Source organism: Solea senegalensis, unplaced genomic scaffold, assembly GCF_019176455.1.
Source record: "Solea senegalensis isolate Sse05_10M unplaced genomic scaffold, IFAPA_SoseM_1 scf7180000013188, whole genome shotgun sequence".
Lineage (NCBI taxonomy): Eukaryota > Metazoa > Chordata > Actinopteri > Pleuronectiformes > Soleidae > Solea > Solea senegalensis.
The window spans coordinates 804-18332 of NW_025320776.1; the positions used below are offsets into that span (position 1 = coordinate 804).

Genomic DNA, 17529 nt, shown 5'->3' on the forward strand with positions numbered 1-17529 from the left:
ACCGATGTTTTACCTGCAACAGGGGACAATGTCTTGCAGTAAGAAAGTCATGTTTGCTTATTCATAAATGAGACAGCAGCTGCAGCAGGACAGTGCAGTGCAGTAGTTGGGGAGACTGGGGGAGTGTCTGATATTTTAAGTATCACTATGATTCATGGCAGGGGTCGCTGCAAAAATATTTTCTGTTCTCTTACACAATACAGCAAACACACAGCTGTTGGTCTTAAGACACTGCATTAACTTGTATTCATTTGGACAGCCTAAACAAACAGTATCCCTCACCTAAATCGAATAGCAATTCAAGTCTTAGCCCCAAACTTAACCACTTCCTCAGAAATGAGATTCTGCCTCACTGGACCAGGTTTTAGTCTCCATGAGGACTACTGGTCCTGACAAGGGTAGGGTTTATGCCAGAGGAACACACACACACACACATACACATGCGCACAGTGAAACCTGATGACTTCCTTGGAATTTCTTTTTTTCTTTTTTTCTTTTTTACTTTAGTAAAAACAAAGCGTCGCAAAGCTTCTTTAAGACTCGGCTCTTCATTCACCATGAAAGTAAGTCGATTTTGAACTTAATAACGGGGGATGACATTTTTCAGACTTACTGAAAGAACTGAACAGTTAATGTGCAGTGTTGAAAGTGATTGAGCTCTGATTTAAATTAAATATATTTATACATTTACTATAAACATTTTAAACATATTGTATCTACCTTTATTTTATATGAATGCTGTAGTTACACTCTCTTCTCTTTTCTTCTCTTCTCTTCTCTTCTCTTCTCTTCTCTTCTCTTCTCTTCTCTTCTCTTCTCTTCTCTTCTCATCAGAACATTTCACAACTCTTCCCAACCGCCTTGCTATGGCTGCTACTGCTGCTCATTCGCAAAGGGTAGAGTTTGTTTTCACTCATAACATCATATTATGTCTCAAATATGCAGTGGCTATGTTGAATTGATTCATATTTCATTTCCACTTCCAAGGTTTTGTGTACAGAGTATTCATTGCCAGTGGGGGCCTTACGGTGACTGGTCAGAATGTGATGGCTGCACCAAATTACAGGTTTGAAGGATGAGTTACTCAAATACTAATACTCAAATAATGTAATAATAAGCAATAATGTACAAATACAGCACACATGTACTGTAATTGTTAAGTCAACTTGTTTCTGGATTACATCTGCTATGTTACAGACAAGAAGCAGAGCCATGGCTGTTTATGCACAGTATGGAGGGAACCCTTGTGATGGAGAACCAACTCAGACCAGGTCCTGTGAAACCACACAAGGCTGCCCTCTAGAGGATGGCTGTGGACACAGGTTTAGCTGTCGATCTGGTCAGAAATAAATCTCTTTTCACTCCTTTGATGATATCATATTAAGTTACAATCACTGACCTGTCTGTCTAACTGCCCATTGACCCTTAGGGAAATGTATTAGCCAGTCCCTGGTGTGCAATGGAGACCAGGACTGTGAGGAAGATGGTCATGATGAACGTGTCTGTGAGGTTCAAAAATACATCACATGTGCAGTGTCAGCTCCCCCACCTAACATTGAACTCCTAGGACTTGGGTAATTGACAAATGTTGATATAGTTGCATTTGTACACAAACTCAAGCACACAAAAGCAGGTGCCATGCACACATATTCATAATAACACTGGGATGACTTTTATTGACTCTGTAGGTTTGATGTGGTGTCAGGGACGAGGAGGGCCAGTGTCATCAACACAAAGAGCTTCGGGGGTCAGTGTCGTCGCATTTACAGCGGCGTCCACAATAATCTTTATCGACTGCCCGTCAGTACTATCCGCTACAGCTTTATGGTGGGTCTCTCTTCAAACACCTACAATTGATACTGATATTTCACACACTCTCCTATTATAATAACAACAATAATAATAATAATGATAATAACAATAATGCAAAACAAGCAGTTGTCTAAAAGACAATCATATTTCTTACTCATTCTTAAGGGGAATGTGTAATGTTTCTTTAGCTGCTAAATGTAACTGCAACAAATACTGGCAGCCTGTTGCTGAGCAGTTATTCCTTCTGTTGAGAGTTGATCAAAATAAAATAAAATTTTATTTGTACAGCACCAAATCACAACACACATCATCTCAAGGCACAGACCTTACAAACCAACTAGATCACACAATGAGCAAAGGACTTGGCGTAAGTGTAGATGCAGGAAGAAATCTCTGAATCAGAACCAGACTCGGAGATGCACAGCCATCTGCCTTGGACAGCTGGGGTGAAAGAGGGAAAATGGGGGACAGAGGAGAGGAGGAGGGTGTGTTGTGTTGGGGACGAGACTGAAGCAAGGGACCAGAAGCAGCTGTGCAACAGTTCTACTAAGTACTGTCAAAATAATTTATGGTATATAGTGTTGTGCAAGGGACTTTCTGCATGGAGTTTGCATGTTCTCCCTGTTTACCAGGCCTCCCTTCTGGAAATAACAACTGGTGGTGAGATGATGGAGCAGAAAGAGACTCCACTGACACAAGGCTTGAATAGAACAAAGAGAACTTTATTGTTGCAAGCCAGTATCTGTTCAGACCCTGCCCTGTTTTCTCGTAACTGCACATTTTAAAGGCTGTCTGACATCATCAATTTCATACATGTTATTTGTTGCTCCCGGACAGGTCCTCATGCTCTTTTTACCGTTTGAACATACATTTCCAATGCATGACAACACATTTTGACAATAGCAACATGTTTTTTGGTTTTATTTCAATTCTAATTGATTTCATACGTGTATGTGATGACCTCCTTTGGTCCTGTCAGAATGACGGATTCCGGTTTGTATTTTCAGCATACTGCACGTCTTCCCCGCCTCATAACAGGATGTCCAATAATAAGAATTAGTCAGATACTTCACATGCTACATATGTGCTGTTTACACATGCACTGTTCGTGTAACGCTGTTGCTCACACCTTTGTTCTCAGGTGACAGCTCAGAATGACTTCAGTGATGAGATGTTCACCAGTGAATGGCATTATGCCAAGGACATTGTCAGCAGGGAGAAGGTTACCGGCACAACAAAAGGATATCGGAATTACGACTTTCATAAGACTGTTCATACGAGTCAGGTTTGTAGCAACATGACATTTTGCTCCATCACGCCCCAGAAGTACAATCAAAGTAGAAAATTGCGCCAATTCATTTTGTTTCATTGTTCACAGACCCACAGGCTTCTGGTTTTGAAGAATGACATAGAGGTAGCTCAGTTCCAGAGTAACTCTCCTCAGTACATCCCAATATCTGAGAGCTTCTGGAAGGCGCTGGCCAAACTCCCATCTGTCTACGACTATGCGGCTTACAGAAAGGTTTTGGAGAGGTTTGGAACACACTACTTATCTGAGGGAAGCCTTGGAGGCTTCTTCAAAGCTGTCATCGGCATTGATGAAGAAACTGAAAAACACACAGGTGAGGATTCACATCAAATCAATCATCAGCAGCTTAGTGACAGCCATAAATCAGCCACGGTCAGATTCAGCAATTGACCCTTCTGTCCAAATGTCTTTCTATCTTCATAATCCTCACTTCATCAGTCTTCTGTTGTAATATACTGCATGTAATAATAATAATAATTAATAATAAAATAATAATACTAGCCTGTGTTTCAATTGATATATCAAACATTATTATAAATGCAACTAACTTTATTCTCATCAAATTATGACTTTTTTTAATATTACGACTGTATTCTCATTATATTACGACTTTTTTCACACTTTTAGGACTAAAATGACAAGTGTATTGTCTTAAAATAATCTGTATTTTTTCTGGGGCCAAACCAAAGTGATGTGCACTTCTATGACTAATTTCTTTTTGTTTCTTTCTTATTTGCAGTTTCTGAAAGCGAGGACTATAATGAATGTTCAAAGACTAAACGCTGGATCCTTATATTCCCGATCACCAGGGTGAAATGCAAAAGTGGTCAAAGTCAACACAGCTCAAGCAGCGGTTTAGTCTGATACTCATGCACATAGACATCCTAAATTTTAGAAAAGCCCTTGAAATGTCCAAATTATGGTCTGTGATCATCTCTGCATTTTTAAAACAGACATTTCCAGGGACAATACCATTAAAGACGTGGACGTGGAAGGAGGAGGCATCCAACATATTGCAGGACTGAAAGCACTGCAGCTCAATGATCCAAGCAAGAACTGGGAAATGTACTCAAACTGGGCTGACTCTATTAGATATTTTCCACAGGTCACAAAACAGAAGGTGAAGAAAAATATAAAAAAATGTTTTTGAACCTGAAATGTTGAAATGCAATGTTGGCAACCCTCCATTTTGACTCACTAGTTCTCATTGTTGTTTCAGCTGCGGCCGTTGTCAGAGCTGGTGAAAGAGGTTCAATGTGCCGGGGTAAAGAGGCTTTACCTTCGCAGAGCCATAGAACAGTACTCTGCGGAGAGAGACTCCTGCCACTGCCGGCCCTGCAACAACAATGGCCTGGCTGTCATGGATGGAAATGAATGCAAATGCATCTGTAAGCCCGGCACATCTGGACTGGCCTGTGAGAAGGGAACTGAAGCAGAGGGTCAACAGGGTGGGTGTTGCTTATCAGACAGGGTCTTTACTACTTCACTTCACTACTTTCAATCAGGAGAGACTCTGACGAATAGAGCAAAATAGTTTGCTGGTTGAACAGAAAAATGTGTTGATGATCTCATCACGGCTTTGAAACCGAGGGAAATACCATCCATGAGCATGGGGATGAAAACAGGAAAAAACTATACTAAAGTAATAAGCTGAATAAGCTCATACATGAGCTTCATAAGTTTTTTGGTTTTAACATGTGTCTCTGACGTTCATATCTTCATTATATCTTCATTCCAAGGAGTGATTCATGGTAGTTGGTCTTGCTGGTCCGCCTGGTCATCGTGCACTACGGACCGAAGATCGCGAAGCCGCTCCTGCTCTAATCCTACTCCTCAGAATGGGGGACAACACTGTATTGGAGAAACCACGGAGAGATCTGACTGTGAAGACCAGCAGCTGCAATATTTAAAGTCAGAACGACTTGGAGTTTTACAAATAATTGCATTTTACACTGAAATAATAACAGGCCTAGCCAGTCACTGCAATGCATATTTAACACAGTTAGTTTTTATGTAGATTTGTGTCAAAATGCATCTGCAACATCAACTCTTCTTCTTCAGAACCATGGAGCCTCAGTGCTTTGACTTTACTCTCACTGCAAGTCAGAAGTGTGCGCCACCGCCTGCTCTGATCAATGGCTACATCCTGGTAAAGAATTGACTCTTCACTGTGGAACATATCTTAGTACCTTAAGTACACTAATTGTAACTAATTGCTCCTCAGGTACTGGGTGTCACCCAGAATGCAACAGAGCAGTGTTACGCATCATGTGATTTACTTTGGCTTAACATAACTCGGCCTAAGATTACAAATCAAGATTTCAATAGAGGGGAACACAACCCAGTCATCTTGTCTCCAGCACATTTGACCTTCTATTATGACCTTAGTTTTGTCCTTTGAGTGTTTCTTTTTACACAAAAGTAAAATTGTGCGAACCCTCATTAACTTCTATTTTCTGACATGATTATTTCACAGGACCCCAAAGACATTTACCTTGTGGGTAGTAGGGTTGAGTACAGCTGCACTGAAGACTTCTATCTTGTTGGTCACGCCATCCTAGAATGCACTGCTGATCTAACCTGGTCTGGCAGAGCTGGACTGTGCACAGGTGATAACCTACAACCAAAGTTTAAAACATTTATAGCAAGTCATCACTTTCTTAAAATCTGACTTTTCTCTGTAGTCTCAAGGTGCAGGATTGACTCCCTTGCAGATGATGTCATAGCCTCTCCATTAAAGCCAGCTTATGGCATAGGGGAAACAGTCACCTTGTCCTGTCCACAGGGTAAACAGCTACATGGAGAAAGCACAGTTAAGTGTGATCCTAGTCTGAATTTTTCACCAGACCCAGCAGACAGTAAATGTATCCCAGGTAAATGCTGCTCTGGCACCTGCTGTGTAACACGTTTTCACTTCAAATATGAAACATGAAATAGTGATTTCTATTTTTTTCCACAGTCCATATACCACAGATTGCTAGTTCTGTCAAATGTAAGCCATGGGAGAAGTCTTCCAGAGGGAAGTGTGTTTGCAAAATGCCTTTTGAGTGCAGGTATGTTTTATATTCCTCAATAGGTTCACATCAATTCTTAGAATCTATCTATATTGTTGTTGTTATTATTATGTTTGATTAAGATATCTATGTTTTTGTTGCTAGTTCTTCTTTGGAGTTGTGTGCCACAACTCAAGTGGGTAGTACACGATCACTATTTCTGAGCGTGTGCAAAGTTCACGCACTGCAGTGTGTGGGGAAAGACATCCGAGTAGCAGAAGATAGCACCTGCGATTGGCCAGAGCGCAACACAACAGGCTGCATCAACTGTCACGTGTGGGAAAGCTGTGATGGTAGGGACCATCACAGAGTTTACAAACAACCCAAACTCATGTACAGTTGCAATAATTTTGCACACTCATTAAGTAATGATTATGGTCATCCATTACCCTTCTCGCAGATCAAACGAACGAGTGTCGCTGCAAGGAGTCTGCAGATTGCTCAACCCAGGAATTCAATGTGTGCGTTCGTGTTGGGGAGGATGCGGCTGCTGCTGTTCAGACCATGAGTGAGTGTGAAGCAGGACTCCGCCGATGTAAAGGAGAAAAGGTGTCAGTGATCAGTGTCCTGCCCTGCGCGTCCTGAAGAGAAGCAGCAGGGAGAAGTGGAGTTGACTGAATGGCCACTCATCTTCTTCTTCTTTTACACATCTATTTTCAGCTGTTCATTCCTTATATTTTCAATAGATTGTACTTCAAATATCAATTTTTAGCAAACTGTTATGCATGTGTAACACAAAATGCAACTATATCAAAACAATTATAATAAACAGCAAAGAAACTGCCTTTTGGTTTGGTGTTTTTTTCACAAATCCAGCCCAAATGGATGGATGGTATCTACAAATATAACATCTGGTTGTGAAGCTGTTTCAATGGCATCTTAAGTTGTACGCACAAAAGAAAAATGAACCTATTGGTCTATTTCAAAAGATGTCATTTGCTCACTAAACCAGACAGATGATGTCTCTTTCTTTCGACCACTTTATTTCTTACCATCCACAAAGAAACCAGTGGTGGCAGATGTGTGTCCTTCAGTTACAGCATACACACTGATGGGGGAAAGGAAAAATGTTAGATATAAGCTGAGGATTTATTACACATGCTCATTCCACTGTAACTTGTTGCTACCTCCCCCCTCCCCACAACAAGGAGCACACAGAAACGAGTGCAGCAGCGAATCGAAGACGGTAAAGGTAAAACCTTACATTAAAGTACATTTTTAGACCAGTACTTTTACTTGTACTTGAATAAAATGTCATCAAAATAGTGTTACTTTTACTTTAGTAGAATATTTTCGGTACTCTTTCCACCTCTGATACTTAATATTATTGTGTTTTGATGTGAGAAAACAAGAAGGTCGTTAGATACTTGGAATCAGACCCACACTGTATGATTTCAAACATTATTTTTCATACACATCAAGCCATTCAGTGACCTTATGTGAGCAGTAAATAATGAGTCGGGTTCTCCCTGTAATTTGTCTCCATTGTTTGAGTGGTAGATGGATAGAAGCTGCTTGGCTATATCCATCCATCCATTTTCTACCGCTTTATCCTCCACAGGAGGGTTGCGGGGGGTGCTGTGCCAATCTCAGCTGATGTAGGGCGATAGGCAGGGCCACATAGAGACAAACAACCATTCACTTTCACAATCACACCTACAGTCACTTTACTTTCCAGTTTACCTAATTCCCATATTGCATGTTTTTTGGACTGTGGGAGGAAGCTGGAGAACCTGGAGAAAACCCACACACACAGGGGGAGAACGCGCAAGAGTGCTAACCACTACACCAAGTGTGGCCCTGCTTGGCTATATGTTCCAGGGAAAGGCTGATTGCCACCACCAATCTGATTTGACGTTCATGAGCAAAAAGAAATTTGAAAGATTTATGAAAAACACAGTCAGCCGCTAGTTTACTTGAGTTAAACAATAGATTAAAATAAACTTCCAGCAGCAAAGGGTAAAAATCTTGATTCAATGCTAGGTGTTTTTTTCCCTTCAAGAATCTGGAAACAAAACCTGCTTGCGATAGACACAGAAATAGCAATTTTCTTTTTTTTTGCCAAAATGCAAACCGATCAAGCAATGTGGATCAGTTTGATTTCAACGTGTCCTGCAAGTTTGTCTTCTCATGGTTTGTCTCCACCTAGTGGGCATTTTAGGAACCTACAAAGAGACACATCAGTTAGTTTCAATAACAAAAGTTTTATTAACAATGTAAAATGACCTATATCAGCTTGGACTAAAGTACCTTCACTGGGCCCTAAACATTGATCACTATCTGAATTAAGCAAGACCCATGCTGTCTGCCCTCTGTCTGCACTGACTGCCTCACACAGAGGGCTTGCTCATATCATACCGTGATACCCTTTGCTTGTCTTCACCTTTGAAAATAATTCAGAGAGCATTGCGTAAAGATTATGTGTACATACAAGTTTAATGTCTCAATTTATAGATAGATATTGTGTGCAAAGAAGTTGTCTTTATGAATATTGTATCATCTATTTCATTTTGAAGCTGAAAAGTTAAAGTTGGGTACAGGTTCTTGGTTTATGGAAGACTAAATTAAGTACATTAAGAAGAAAAAAAAAACAGCAACAAACAGAAAACAGAGACTGTAATACACAACAAACGTACTCTGCACGAATCTGTCACCTCAGCTCAGACAGACAAAGGCATAACTTTATCTTTGCGACCATCCTCAAATATTCTTATGGCATCTTTTCTTGCGATATCCCTTTATTTCCGACAAAAACTGACTATTATATTCCCTTTTTAAAACATTAATCCTCACTTCATTCGCTCAAGTATGTGGTAGTGATTGAACATGGACCTCGCATTCCCTTTGACACCCGACAAGCAGATATCGGACTTCATTTACCAAAAGAAAGTCTGTTGCAAAATATCTTAAAATATATGTTCATGACTTTTGTTTTCATTACATTGCAGTTACAATTTTTTCTTTGTATTACAAAATAAAATTATAAAATGGGTAGCCTTTAAAAAAAAGAGAAAGAGACAATTTATTTGAAAATGGCAGTAATAGAGTGGTGGGAGACACAAGTGGTGAGGGACAGTGGGTCATGGTGTCTTTGTTGCCGCCTCCTACCCATGAAGGCGGGGCCCTTAGCTGGTTACCAGGCAACAGAGCCCAAAGAACCGCCTCTTCCTCTGTCGAACCAGTGGGTAGGGAGTCAGGTTGAGCAAACTGCTGTCATCTGGACACAAGAAGACGTTGATTGACATTGTTGCCATGTCAGATATATTTGTCTGTGAAGCAAGTTACTCGTAATTCCACTCAATTCTCCTTAAGTTGTTTGGCAGTAAGTCAAATCTTTTTTTTTTTTTTACTTTACTTTGACGTGTGTGTGTGTGTGTGTGTGTGTCAAAGCAATAGTCTTACCTTGGTTCTTCAGTGGTAAAGGCATTGTCTCCCTGAGTTTACTGAGAAGGTTCTTCATTTCCCTCATATCTCTGCAATTACACAAAAAACGTTATTGTTTATTACACTGGATTTGCCTTATTCTTCAGTATTATAGCTATATCTTAAAATATCCCAAATGTTACCTGATGCAGTATTATCATTATTGCTAGTAATTCTATTTATTTTTATTAATGGCAAAGCGCAACACATTCAGCAGCTGCCAAAAACATATATATAGTGTTTTGTAAAAGTCAAGCAATGAGTCATTATAGTTTTAGAAAACTAAGAAATTACTCACTTGCATCGTCTGCAGATGTTTCTGTGCTTTGACCAACACGTACAATCATCCACACCATGGATAAACAAACGTATTTTCGTCCACTTACTTTTCTATGTTTTCTATGTCGGTGGCCACCAGCCAGCAGAGCTGAGGACAGTCAGTCGGGGAGGAAGACGTGTCCTCCAGAATGGGAATGTCTGAGCACTCCTCCATCTTAGTCTCAACCCCGGGTGGGCCGCAGGATTCTTTACCTGCAGCACACAGAGTGCAGCTCATCTCAAATATGTGTTACCAATCTTGAATCTTGAATCTTTAGGGGCTTTGGTGAACAAAATCAAGAAAAATGTGGCAGTGTTTCATGTGTGTGTCTTGTGTCTGACTCTGTTCCTGCTGTTTGAGATTTTCCATAAATATATTCAGTGTAACACTGTGCATCACAGAGTCAGCCCTTCATTTTTAGGAGGACATAAAAAAAACATCAGTTTCAGCCAATAGTGGAGATACGGGACGGGAACCTACATATCTGACCACAGACTTATCAAAAACGATTTTAACTGGAACATTTCATCTGGTCATCTCTGGGCTAAAACAATTAAAATCGTCTTTAAACTTCATTAAACGTGTGAGCTCAGAGAAATTGATAATGACGTTAATTTAACGTCACCATAAGGGAAGCACTTTTTTACTAATGTTCTTCATGCGGGACACTCTAAATTTACTGTAGGTGTGAGAGTGAGAGTGGATGGTTGTTTGTCTTTACGTGGCCCTGTAATGGACTGGCAACCTGTCCAGGGTTTGCCCCGCCATATGTCAGCTTGGATTGGCACCAGCAACCCCTCATGTGGAAGATAAAGCCTTAGAAGATGAATGAGTGAGTGTGTGATTCCTTCATGTATGCTGATTTCTTTTGGTTGCATCGTCATGAAAAGCTTGAGCTGTGCTTCAGGAAGGGATTTTTCTTCTACAGCAGATTTTATTAGCTAAGCACTTTTCTAATAAATTGAAATGTTAAAAAAAAAAAAAATGTTGTTGAATCTATTCAGGTAGTGCAACAGCAATGGTTTAGTTCATTCATTTACACTGTGGTTTTTATTTTAAATTTTGGATTTTCTTGGTTGTTTCTTTTTCAAATTAATTTGAAACAAAAAAGAAGAAATAAAGCACTAAACACACACACACACACACAAGGCGTCTTCATTGACAAACCTTTCCTGTGGAGCTGCAGGGAGCCCAGCAAGCAGACAGACTTGAGCATCTCAGTGATGTACATCTCCAGACAGCACTGCAGCTGGATGAAGAGCCTGCAGATCTCAGGGTGGATCTCCCCGTCCTCTGGCCTGAAAAGACACACAACTCAACTCCAAGGACTAAAATGGCATGTGGAAAAATCAATAAATAACAAGTGCAAAAGGTTCAAAAGTCCAAAGGTAAAAACCAAAATGACCTTTTAATATTGCATCACCATTACTGATCCACATTATCTCATCTAGAGAAGTTATTGTGGTTTGACTCACCAAACTGTAAGTTCCATTACATGACAAATGTCAAATTGTGCAGTAGTGTGAAGCTTCTACATCCTTAAAACTACATTACATCATAAATATCCAAGTGTCACTAAGATACATTTAGTTTGAAAACATCTTTTCTTTTTCTCTTTCTTACAAATATGACTAAAAGTGCTGGCAGCACTGTCAGTCTGACTGCAAGTGTTTATATTAAAATGATCTATAAGCTGAATATTAGCTCTAAAGCCTTCATGACATCAGCTCATGTAAGAGGGAGAGTTGAATTTAAATTCAGACTCTCTACCAAATAAAAGCTCTCGCATGCAAATGAGCCGTGGGATTTGCAGAAATGATGAGTAGAGAAGTTATTCATCGGCTTGTTTTTTTTTTTTTTTATTTACCCCGAGCTGATGACTAGCTTTTATGAGACACAGCGGTCACTTCATGGCCACATAAATGTGATGATCAAGGGGAAACTATGACAGGTGTGATATCACATGAGAAAGTGACAGCGATGAAAGGTGTGAAACTTGCACCTGGTCCAAATATTTTCTTTTCACACAAATCATGCTGTTGTGTTCCACTCTTCCACGCTTCTACTTTTCATCCCTGTCTCATCAATGCTCTCCTGCTTACCAGCGTTCCTGTAGCACACTGAAGAAGCCCTGCATCACTCAAACCATTCAGACACACTGCTTTATTTGATTTGAACGGGAATGATCTGCGCCGTCCAATTCAAACTCTGTGTCTAGTTGTAGAGACAAATACGGAAAGAAACGGAGCAACACGGCTGAGCTTGGGGAAAATATCTAATTGTGATATATCTGACGGACGATGTGATTGCAATTTAACTTGCAATGTCCTTTTTAAGTTAAGCAGTTGGTCAATATTCCCTGTGGAACATAAGCATTACAGCTTGAGACACCTTTAAAATATAACATGCTGTGTTGAAATGCAAGGATGAGAACTTTAAGATATAAATTGTTTTGTAAATGTATGAATTATTATTTTTTTAATCAGGGAAGTAAATAGATAGAGTGGTTTGCACTAGCTTGCCTTTGCAGCAAGAAGAATGGAGTTTACATGTTCTCCCCCGTGTGTGTATGTGTGTGTGCGTGTGTTTTCTCCGGTCTCCTCCCACAGTCCAAAAACATTCAGATTTGGGGATTAGGTAAATTCGGACACTCTAAATTGACCGTGAGTGTGAGACTGGAAGGTTGTTTGTCTCTTTATGTGGCCCTGTGATGGACTGGCGACCTGTCCATCACACCTGAAGCCTGCCTTTCACCCTGTACTATATGTCAGCTGGGATTGAGGAAAATGCGGTAGAAGATGGATGGATGGATGGATGGGTGGATGGATGGATGGATGAAAAATATATAAAAAAATAAAAAACCTGTGACTGTTTTTTTAAAAGCAATATTACAAATTAATTATTCCAATAAGAATATAATAGGACATCCTTGAAACCGGTCTCTGACATTGAAATAGGTAGATGAAAACCACAGATAATAAAGAAGATGTGCTATATGTATGTATATATATATATATATCACTTATCACTAATTTCCATTTGCAACACAGCTGTATAATTACAAGCCATATATTGGGAAAAAAGGAATAGTGCAGTGAGTACATGTAGCTTCTCCACAGTAAACTGACTGCACAGTTTCTTCAAAGACTTAAATAAGATGTTATTTCAGCGTTGTTATAAATGCCTCTGTGCTGAGGATGTTTGTATGACGCATGCCTCTGCGTGACAGGAAATATTAAGCAGACATGCAATACATATTTACGGGCTTACCATATGAGCACATCACACACATGCACTTCAAAGCGTGTACGTGAAATGGAAAAGATTTTCTCATGCATGTAACAGACAGTGAAGGATATGCATTCTTAAATCACTGTAAGATATAGCAGTTGGATTAATTATTGAGTTAGGAAATGGGCTACAGAGCAGAGAACAGCTTACAACGAACTCGTGAAATTATCATTGGGAGAACATTAAATGCTTTCAAAAATAGGAAATATGTCATGAGCCTTGTGGGCTTTAGCTCCAGTAAACCTAAAGCTTATTGGTCCAACAGTACCTGAGACAACACTGTGGACATTGTCCAAATCTTTCTCTTTGTCACATTCTTATTTAAATATAACGTTGAGGTCAGCTGGTATCTTACTGAGGAACCTCAGTTGACTCGGCCTCGCTTTTCCCCTCGTCCACTGGTACCAGTGTAGAAAAGGTCAATGCAGTTAACTAAGATCTGTGCCGTGCTCCCACGGCACAGATCAGTGCCACAGATGCACCCCTGGAATAATACACAACTCCTTGTATGGACATCCGTAGTTACCTATTTCCAAATTTCACAAATGAGTACTTTTTGCTCAGATGTGTTTCTATAGTTAAAAAAAAACTTTTATTTTCATCAGATTGCCTGTAGGTTGTGCTGCAAAACAGATATAAGACTCTATATTGCACATTCTTACAGCCTCTGTTTATACCTTTTAGCATAGTGATGGGGGAAAAAAAGACCACTTGTAATGCTTTTCAAAGCTTTTCAAACTTCCTCTGGTAGAATAAATGACAAAACAAACAAACACTTTCTTGAATACTAAAATAAAACCCAATATTTCAGGTTATTGGTTGGTGAGGATGATGTGTATTTGGCTGAAATTACCTAAATGACAATGACAATATGATTTGTGATTTAATTGTGTGTGTACAGTACAATATTCACTGTGTTTTAATTATTTAAAATGTGATGGAGCATGACACACATCACCATCGTGAACAGTAACTACTCTTACAAAGACAACAATTGTTTTCAACTTTCCAACAGGTTTGACTTTGAGATTTTTTAATTTGCAGTTGCATTAACTTGTAGCCTTTGTGATTTGCCGATTGCAAGGTTTCAAAAAGAGCAATATTGATTTGAAAAGGATTCATTGTTCAGCTATTGTTGCTGCAAGGGTGAAATAATGCCAGTAGCTTATCTATGCACATACACTAACATACACACGAAACAAACACGCTGCATACACAGAAAGCAAACAATCTAAAAGTCACTGACTCCACATTATTGTTATAATTATCTTCCACTTCCACTCTGCTTTGTACCATTAACGTTTTAGGGCCAGCTAATGGGAAGTGGTCAGTTACAGTATGCTGTTGTGATTGCTTCCTGGTAGAGCCCCCCTCCACACCCACCCCCAGCAATTAGAGATGTCATGGTTTTTAAAAGCCGGTCTCATGTTCTGTTTCTCCAAACTTTCCCCAATCCACTCCAAACTCACTGAGACGAGATTTTCTTTAGTAAAAATGTGCCTCCTTACAACTTTAGGCGCTGCAGAGTTGCAGAGTTACACATTCACCAACACGGACAGGTCTTAGCGAAGACACACATTTCAGCACCATGGACAGCAGCTGTACGCCAAACTCACCCCGATATCAAGGAGAGACTGTGATGCGCCGATCTCGCCATTTCACAGCCTTTAGTCCGGGTCTTGAGCATTTCGGCCCGTAAAGACGGGCAGTCGACAGTGATTTCGCCAATGGAGATGACCAGTTCCCGGTACAGAGCCACGAGTGTGTTAAATTCTTGAACGATCTGTGAAAAACACACACACACAAAGCAAGTTATTTCTCTGAATAACCAAAGTCAAATAAGCACCAAACAACTACAGTTGGCGTCCTTCTCTGGTCACTGCAGTAAACTGGAGGATCCCATGAAAACCAGACACTTAAGACAGAAACGCATGCAAGTCTTTCACTATCTCTCTTTCTTTCTTTCTTTCTTTCTTTCTTCCTCCACTCTGGGGACAAACAATCTACCAGTTGAAGTGCACGGGGATATGTTTCAACAGAAATTGCACAAAAGCCAACTGAAACATGGATATAAAAACATTTTGTTTTAATGAAATACAGTCCAGTTTGTATTATTATTGGCAGTTTATTGGCAATCCCTCCCTCACTATAACATCCTGCTGAATAAAGGTACACGAGCAGCGAGTCTCCATGACGCTCACTGATGTATGAAAGGGTGAAGCAGGCATACACATATGATCCCTGCTGCCAGCATCTGTCAAAACACACGACATCTGTGCCACGATCACGAACACCTCTGTGGATGCAATCTTGCAATTCGGGCAATTTTGAAATCAGCTCAAATCACCTTGTAGCTTCCAACACTCGCAGAATGCAAATCACTCATCATCATAATCTGCACGCCGAGATGATCTGTTTGGCTTCACAGCCGACAAAGCAATGCAAATGCATACAGCTATTTTTAGGCTCCCGGGCCGGGTTACAGTCTTTAACAGCTGTCGCCTGTGCATCCTGCAGCCACGGGATAGCCGAACATCCTAGCACAAAGAAATCCTGGGATAATAACAATGCACCCCCTTTATAAAGGGACAGCATGCAGACATCGACGTGTCGCAAACCTACCATTCTGCAGTCGGCCACGGCGCGCTGGGCTTTGCGGGTACTTTCGGTGCTCTCCCTCCTCTGTGGGTCTCGGTAAGGGGGCTTGCCAATCTGGAAGATGTTCCCGGCGGATCTGGGGCGGTTTTTGCGCCCATTCGATGCAGAACTCATGCATACACATCCACTAATAAAACGGCTCTAATACAGAACGGTTTTGTCTGATCCCCCCCACCAAACTCCAGCACTTTTTCCTCACCACCTGGCTTATTCTCTCCCTCTTCTTTTACCTCAGACACACCTCTGCTTTGGTTAAACCTCGACTGTGGTGATTGCCCTCGCTCACGTTCCTCTCCTCTAGTATGAGAGGAGGCGCAAATATTTTCCTAGACGAGCCTCGGAGCGCAGAAAAAGTACCGGATGAGCGCCTTCGACTCCTCTCTCCGCATCGCATTGACTGCAACGGGGCGCAAGTCACCTTCACTCCAGCAGCACACGGTGCACAGTGAACACTTCACACCCAACCCGGAGTCCAGCTATAGCTGCGGCGTCTTCTCTAACGCACCGATGTCGGGAAGAGCCGATCGCGTGCATTCACGGGTTTCCTCCAGATGCAACCATTTTTTATGATTGCGCGTTTCCATTAAGCACAAATAAGAAGGGAGATAACGATCTGTTTCCTCGCGGCACAGCTTCCTCACCACAGCGACGATGCCAACAATGTCCCCACTGACAATCTCACTGTCGACAATCCCAGTTCGAGGGGAGGGGAGGGTGTTGGGGGGGGGTGTGGGGGGAAGCTGAATGTTCCCACAAACAAAAAACTTAATTCCTAGTATCGCGTATCCCTATTCGTCTCCCAGTTTTGTGTTTCCTCCACTGTTTTCCAGCTACTCGGTCGGGCCCATCTCTAACCTTGGAGAGGCAGACAAGACGAGCAGTTGCTACAGGCCCTACGTGGCTCTGTGGCTGCGAACACTGCGCACCCAAAGGACTGAATACTAATCAGGCCTGTTACTCTACAGTCAGAGTCAGACCCCCGCCTTGAGCTGGAGCTGCATGAGCCCCTTTAACGTCTTAGATCGTGCAATGACCACTTTGTCATCACCCAAGAAGTGGGACGACAGCACACACTTAGTTAGACAGTGGCGTGCACAGACAGGCTGAATTTGGGAACAAGGCACACCTAATTATTAATTGGAACAACTTACATATTTATTCATTTCAACAACCATGTATCACTCATGCAAACAAGCAATGGGCCCTCAGAATAAAAAAATCATTTTTATACTTTATAAAAGTATAAAAAAATGTCTGCAGCCTCTCAGAAATGACAACTTCCATCTGGTCAGAGGGTGAAAGGTCAGATGAGCGCCTCACACCACACGGTGATGTTTGTGTGATGGCACATTGTAGATGTGTAAATGAGTGTAAAGGCACCTGAATTCATTGGCAAATGAATGAATGTTTGCACTCCCTTGCTTACAGGAATAACTAATTGGATCAATTTCAGTTGACATTAAGGAATGCAAAGGAAATCAATGAATGTATACGTTTCGGAAGTGCACAGCAAATAAACGATGACGGTAGAGAATAGAACGTGGGAGACTGTTTATTGTGTTTTATTCTTGGATATGGTGACGTAGAAGAAAGTGCTTTGGAGCTAACTCGATTATACCCCCATCTCATCATGGTAGTAGCTTATTTTTTTTCCTCAGATGTTC

General features: G+C 40.9%; 2 protein-coding genes across 2 annotated transcripts; one reads left to right on the forward strand and one right to left on the reverse strand.

The window, feature by feature from the left end:
• The first annotated feature begins 374 nt into the window (after positions 1-374).
• On the forward strand, positions 375-6958 carry LOC122760197 (complement component C7-like). Its single transcript, XM_044015284.1, has 19 exons — positions 375-398; positions 508-563; positions 835-896; positions 988-1066; positions 1198-1339; positions 1430-1574; positions 1689-1827; positions 2954-3097; positions 3191-3434; positions 3861-3974; positions 4075-4241; positions 4341-4569; positions 4861-5032; positions 5183-5270; positions 5598-5730; positions 5806-5994; positions 6081-6174; positions 6280-6467; positions 6575-6958. The coding sequence occupies exons 2-19, from the start codon at positions 558-560 to the stop codon at positions 6757-6759; spliced, it is 2520 nt and encodes an 839-aa protein (XP_043871219.1). The 5' UTR covers positions 375-398; positions 508-557; the 3' UTR covers positions 6760-6958.
• A 1400-nt stretch (positions 6959-8358) lies between these two features.
• Positions 8359-16762, reverse strand: LOC122760194 (regulator of G-protein signaling 7-binding protein A-like). The gene is made up of 6 exons (XM_044015279.1): positions 15830-16762; positions 14824-14990; positions 11084-11214; positions 9984-10128; positions 9577-9647; positions 8359-9391 (listed from the first exon to the last, which is right to left on the reverse strand). Exons 1-6 carry the CDS (start codon positions 15977-15979, stop codon positions 9300-9302), a joined length of 756 nt encoding a protein of 251 aa, XP_043871214.1. The 5' UTR covers positions 15980-16762; the 3' UTR covers positions 8359-9299.
• Between the last annotated feature and the right edge of the window lie 767 nt (positions 16763-17529).

Excerpts from the sequence above, each read along its gene's own strand:
- LOC122760197 (XM_044015284.1), top strand. Across the intron at positions 1,575-1,688 it reads ATTGAACTCCTAGGACTTGG|GTTTGATGTGGTGTCAGGGA; the intron begins GTAATTGACAAA and ends TTGACTCTGTAG. Across the intron at positions 4,570-4,860 it reads TGAAGCAGAGGGTCAACAGG|GAGTGATTCATGGTAGTTGG; the intron begins GTGGGTGTTGCT and ends CTTCATTCCAAG.
- LOC122760194 (XM_044015279.1), bottom strand. The coding sequence starts at position 15,979 with ATGAGTTCTGCATCGAATGGGCGCAAAAACCGCCCCAGATCCGCCGGG. Across the intron at positions 14,991-15,829 it reads CCGTGGCCGACTGCAGAATG|ATCGTTCAAGAATTTAACAC; the intron begins GTAGGTTTGCGA and ends TGTTTTTCACAG. Across the intron at positions 9,648-9,983 it reads GACATAGAAAACATAGAAAA|AGATATGAGGGAAATGAAGA; the intron begins GTAAGTGGACGA and ends GTGTAATTGCAG.